The 5581-nt window shown below is 39.3% G+C and overlaps 1 protein-coding gene across 1 annotated transcript; it reads right to left on the bottom strand.

Moving 5' to 3' along the window:
• Positions 1 to 913: 913 nt before the first annotated feature.
• LOC129299125 (uncharacterized) lies at positions 914 to 4915 on the bottom strand. Its single transcript, XM_054937573.1, has 2 exons — positions 4689 to 4915; positions 914 to 4364 (listed from the first exon to the last, which is right to left on the bottom strand). Exons 1-2 carry the CDS (start codon positions 4913 to 4915, stop codon positions 914 to 916), a joined length of 3678 nt encoding a protein of 1225 aa, XP_054793548.1.
• Between the last annotated feature and the right edge of the window lie 666 nt (positions 4916 to 5581).

Below are 5581 nucleotides of genomic sequence, written 5' to 3'. Positions count from 1 at the left end.
AAAGCTTAATGTTGAAAACTATCTTAGTATTTATCTTTTTTTTTGAAAATTTTGTGCACATTGAATAAATCATTTCGAACATAAGGTAATACCTCCAAGTCTGTTATTTAACCTTTATTCATTAATAGGTGTAGTATCACAGTATGCCGTTGCCCCTCTTTAGAAAATTCCAATGACCAAATTCTCGTCACTTGATCTTGTCTTCAAATTAATGAGATTAACTATTATAACCAAACACTGATAGTAGACATGCTCTCATTATCATTTTACACCTACGTAATGATCTTGATACCTCAAGGGCGAAAGGCGAGAATAAAGATACCAGCATTCTACGTCAAGTAAATGCGTCAAAATATTGTTCCTTGAATGCGAACCTGCTGTAATATAGGGGATATGAATTTGAATATGATAACACGAAACGAGAAGAAAGATGGTCTCAAAGGAGCAAGGGCGGAAAAAATTCATTCACTGATGCTAAAATTCATAGAGAAATGGGAATATCTTGGTTTATGAGTACAAATGGCCAAAGCGCGAATGGGATATATGGATTTACTTAATCACATCTCTTCCTTTAGCTTTTCAAAACCCCAACAGGTGTTTCACTGAGCTGCTATTGATATGCATAATATGAGAGACGATGGAGACAACTTTCCCAAACATAGATAATTAACTTTTGATGCCTTCCTTTTCTTCTCCTAAGACATCCTTTTGTCTTGGCGAACTCTTCTTCTTCTTATCATGGCTTTGCCCCCCCTTTTTTTTTAGCTCTAACTTTTGCTTAGATTACCTTTACAGGTTTTTTAACCTAACGAGCTATTCTTTCCTTTTCATTTTCTATTAGCTCTAACTTTTGCCTAGGTTGCCTTTACAGGTTTTCAACCTAACGAGCGCTTCATTCTTTTTCATTTTCTGTTTAAGCAAAGTAACGCTTGACAGCATCTGCATTAATGGGCTTTGCTAACTCTTGACCGTCCATGTCAGCTAGGATCAGTGCTCCTCCAGAAAAGGCATGTTTGACAACATAAGGTCCCTCATAGGTCGGAGCCCATTTGCCTCTATTATCTTCTTGGTTAGGCAATATTTTCTTGAGTACAAGATCCCCAGCACTGAATTCCCGTGGGCGAAGTTTTTTATCAAAAGCTCTTGCCATTCTCTTTTGGTACAATTGTCCATGACACATTGCAATGAGCCTTTTCTCTTCAATCATGTTAAGTTGCTCAAATCGGGTTCGTATCCATTCATTTTCTTCTAAATCTACCTCTGCCAATACTCTTAAAGATGGTATTTCTATCTCAATGGGTGTAACAGCTTCCATTCCATAAACAAGGGAGTATGGGGTCACCCCTATGGATGTGCGTGCAGTAGTACGATAACCATGTAAAGCATAGGGAAGCATCTCATGCCAATCCTTATAAGTTACTGTCATTTTTCCAATGATCTTCTTAATATTTTTATTGGCTGCTTCAACTGCTCCATTCATTTGAGGTCTATACGGGGCTGAATTATGATGCTTGATTTGGAACTTCTCGCAAAAGTTCCTGACTTCCGTTCCATTGAGATTGGGACCATTATCAGTAATGATCCTTTCAGGAATCCCATATCGGCATAAAATATTTGTCTTCATGAATTTAAGGAACGTCTTTTGCGTGATGCTAGCAAATGAATTTGCTTCTACCCATTTTGTGAAATAGTCAATCGCGACAAGGATGAAGCGATGTCCATTCGAAGCTTTTGGGTTAATTGGGCCAATAATGTCAATGCCCCACATTGAGAATGGCCAGGGTGATACTAAATTATGTAATGGGATTGGAGGAGCATTTATCCTATTAGCATAGATCTGACATTTGTGGCATTTCTTGACATGCTCAAAGCAATCTTTCTCTATTGTTAGCCAGAAGTAGCCACACCTTTGAATCTGTTTGGCCATAGTGTGACCATTCGCATGCGTGCCACATATGCCCTCATGTACCTCAACCATGATTTTCTTTGCTTCTTCTGAACTCACACAGCGAAGTAAAGTACCATCATAACCCCTCTTGTACAGAACATCTTGACTGATAAAGAATGTCATAGCCAAACGACGAAGGGTTTTCTTTTCATTCTCAGTCATTCCAGCTGGGTATGATCTCTTAGTGATATAATCCTTAATATCCTGGAACCAAGGATATTCTTCTCGATCTTCTTCAACATTCAGACAGTACGCTGGAAAGCTTCTAGCTTCCACTTGGATGGGTTGGATATGGACTCCACAATCAAGTTGGATCATTGCTGCTAAAGTGGCTAAAGCATCAGCGAAACGGTTTTTATCTCTAGTCAAGTGATGAAAGCTAGCAACCTTAAATTGCTTAATCAAATCTGTTAGGAGTTCTTGATAGGGAATCAATTTTACATCCTTTGTTCTCCATTCTCCTGTTACTTGATGAATAATGAGAGCTGAATCACCAAATACCTTCAAACACCGTATACCAAGGGTAATAGCTGCTCGAAGACCATTAACACAAGCTTCATATTCTGCTATGTTGTTAGTACAATCAAATTCTAATTTGATGGCCACTGGAAATTGTTTTCCTTCTGGTGAAACGATCACCGCTCCTACCCCATTTCCATGCATGTTGGCGGCTCCATCAAAATACATTTCCCATTCTTGCTCTTCATTGTTTCCTTCACCACAACCTTCTTCTGTAGTGCATATGCCTTCATCAGGAAATTGAAAATCTAATGGCTGGTCATCCCCTAAAGGATTATCGGCCAAGTGATCTGCTATTGCACTACCTTTGACTGACTTTTGCATCACATGCTTTATATCATATTCTGATAGTACAACTTGCCATTTTAGTACTCTACCAGCAATGTGCGGGCTCTCAAAGATGTATTTAAGTGGGTCCACTCGTGAGATTAGCCAGGTAGTGTAGTAAAGCATGTATTGCCTTAGCCTTCTAGTTGCCCATACTAGTCCACAACAAGTTCGCTCAATCACCGGATAACGAGCTTCACACTCATTAAACTTCTTGCTCAAGAAATAAATCGCTCTTTCCTTCTTTCCAGAATCATCAAGTTGACCTAGCATTGCTCCCATTGAGCGAGGTAAAGTTGTTAGGTAAAGGATTAGTGGACGATCTGGTGATGGAGGTACCAAAATCGGGGGATTTAACAAATAATCTTTAATTTTATCAAAGGCCTTTTGACAATCATCATCCCATGTCTCCTTGCAATTTTTCTTTAACAGCTTAAACATTGGTTCGCAAGTGGCTGTTAGATTGGCAATGAATCTAGCAATGTAATTCAATCGTCCCAAGAAACTTCTAACTTCTTTCTCTGTTTGGGGAGATGGCATTTCTCGAATTGCTCTCACTTTATCTGGATCTACTTCTATCCCTTTACGACTCACAATGAATCCCAATAACTTCCCAGAAAGAGCTCCAAAAATGCATTTGTTAGGATTCAATCTTAGCCGATATTCGCGTAATCTCCCAAATAGCTTTCTAAGGACTCCAACATGACTCTCATTCTCCGCTGATTTAGCTACCATATCATCTACATATACTTCAATTTCTTTATGCATCATGTCATGGAATAGTGCTACCATAGCTCGTTGATAAGTTGCCCCAGCATTTTTCAAACCAAAAGGCATTACCCGATAACAATAAGTTCCCCATTGGGTTGTAAAGGTTGTTTTCTCTTTATCCCTTTCATGCATAGGGATTTGATTGTACCCTGAATAACCATCCATAAAGGAATAGCGATAGCTTCGAGCAGTATTATCGACCAATACATCAATGTGGGGTAATGGAAAGTCATCTTTCGGACTCGCATTATTTAGATTACGATAATCAACACACATTCGAATCCGACCATCTTTTTTAGGAACAGGAACAATATTTGCCACCCATTGTGGGTAAGTTACTACCTCCAAAAATCCTGCTTCTAACTGCTTTATTACTTCTTCTTTTATTTGCAAGGACACCCCCGTGTTCATTCTCCTTAACTTCTGTTTCTTAGGCTCGACCTTGGGAAGTAATGGTATTTTATGAGAAGCAATGCTTGGGTCTAGCCCAGGCATGTCTTTATATGACCATGCAAACACATCTATGTATTCTTTGAACAACTCAATCATTTGTTCTCTTTCAGGATTATCTACTATTTTGAGCATTCTTTGATCCTCCTCGGTTCCCATATTAACCATCTCAATCACTTCTTCATGTGGGCATATTCCCTTATCACTCAATTCAAGCATCTTTGAAAAAGTTTGGATTATGTCTTCATCATCAGACTCACAATCATGCATATCAGTGGCAACGAATGAATCATCTTCACAGGGTTTATTAATCTCTGGGTGGGAGATGGAATCAGAAGAAACAAAATCCCTGGATAATGAATATGGAACGAGATAAAATAAGGAACAGGAATGAAACGGAGAAAGATGTATTGAAGTAGATAGGGTGGAATAAAGAAATAGACATGAATGCAATTGAAATTCATTTTCATGAATTATGTGTATCAAAAGTTTGCATTAGTGAATACCCAAGATCTATTACCTAAACCTGGGCTCAAAAGTGGATAAAGTAGGAACAACATAATTGAAACAATTACTCTAAGCTAATGACATCATTGGCCTCTTCAAACTCCCAATTCGCCAGAACTTTGTTGGAATCATCGACTGCAATTGAGGCACTTGTTCTACATGCTACATCTTCATCTCAGACGGGCCTGGGAAGGATTCTTTAATGTGTGGAATCTCCAATTTACTAGCCTTTTTGCCTTTTGCCAAGCTTGCTTTGTCTTTCATCTGGTCTTCTAGGGTAGGCTCATACCCTAACCCTTGGCGATTACAATTATCCAAAACCTTAATTGGACACGTAATTCCTTGTAAATGAGAGCCTAAACCTTTCCCTGGCATAAACCCACTCTTCGTCATGATTTTAGCCACGACGGAATTGATGTTGTGAGTACTATCGCAAATATCTTCAACCTCTAGGCTTTGAAAGAAACTCCATGATCTTTCTCTGCAGCCTCAATATAAGGGAGTGAGCTTGGTTTGCTCACCATGATTTCCTCCTCTCCTTTAACTGCTATAATTCTCCCATCACTGATGAATTTAACCTTTTGATGTAAGGTAGAAGGAACAGCCCTAGCAGAATGAATCCATGGCCTTCCTAGCAGCATTGTGTAACTTGGGTCTATGTTCATGAGTTGGAAATCCACCTTAAACCTGCTTGGCCCTATCTCCAGGGAGAGACAAACGGATCCTAATACTTCCCGTCTTGATCCATCGAATGCTCTTACCACAATATTACTTTTATGTACACTTGAAGCCTCTAGTGATAATGATTCGAATGTGGAGAGCGGCAAGACATTTAACGCTGATCCTCCGTCAATTAATACTCTTGCGATTATGAACCCTTCACATTTCAAAGTGATGTGCAAAGCCTTGGCTTGGTGGACAGCGGTTTCTGTAACTTCCTCTTCCGAAAAGGAAATGGTAGAGGAGGCTTTTACAACATTCATTACACTTGCCACCTTCTCAGGGGTTATATTAGGCTGCACAAAAGCTTGATTCAACACTTCTTGCAATGCTTGGCGA

Source organism: Prosopis cineraria, unplaced genomic scaffold, assembly GCF_029017545.1.
Source record: "Prosopis cineraria cultivar Desert tree isolate PC_DT_omini unplaced genomic scaffold, ASM2901754v1 PC1041, whole genome shotgun sequence".
Lineage (NCBI taxonomy): Eukaryota > Viridiplantae > Streptophyta > Magnoliopsida > Fabales > Fabaceae > Prosopis > Prosopis cineraria.
The sequence above is the reverse complement of the archived record's forward strand: the minus strand, read 5'-3'. Positions and strand labels throughout refer to the sequence as shown.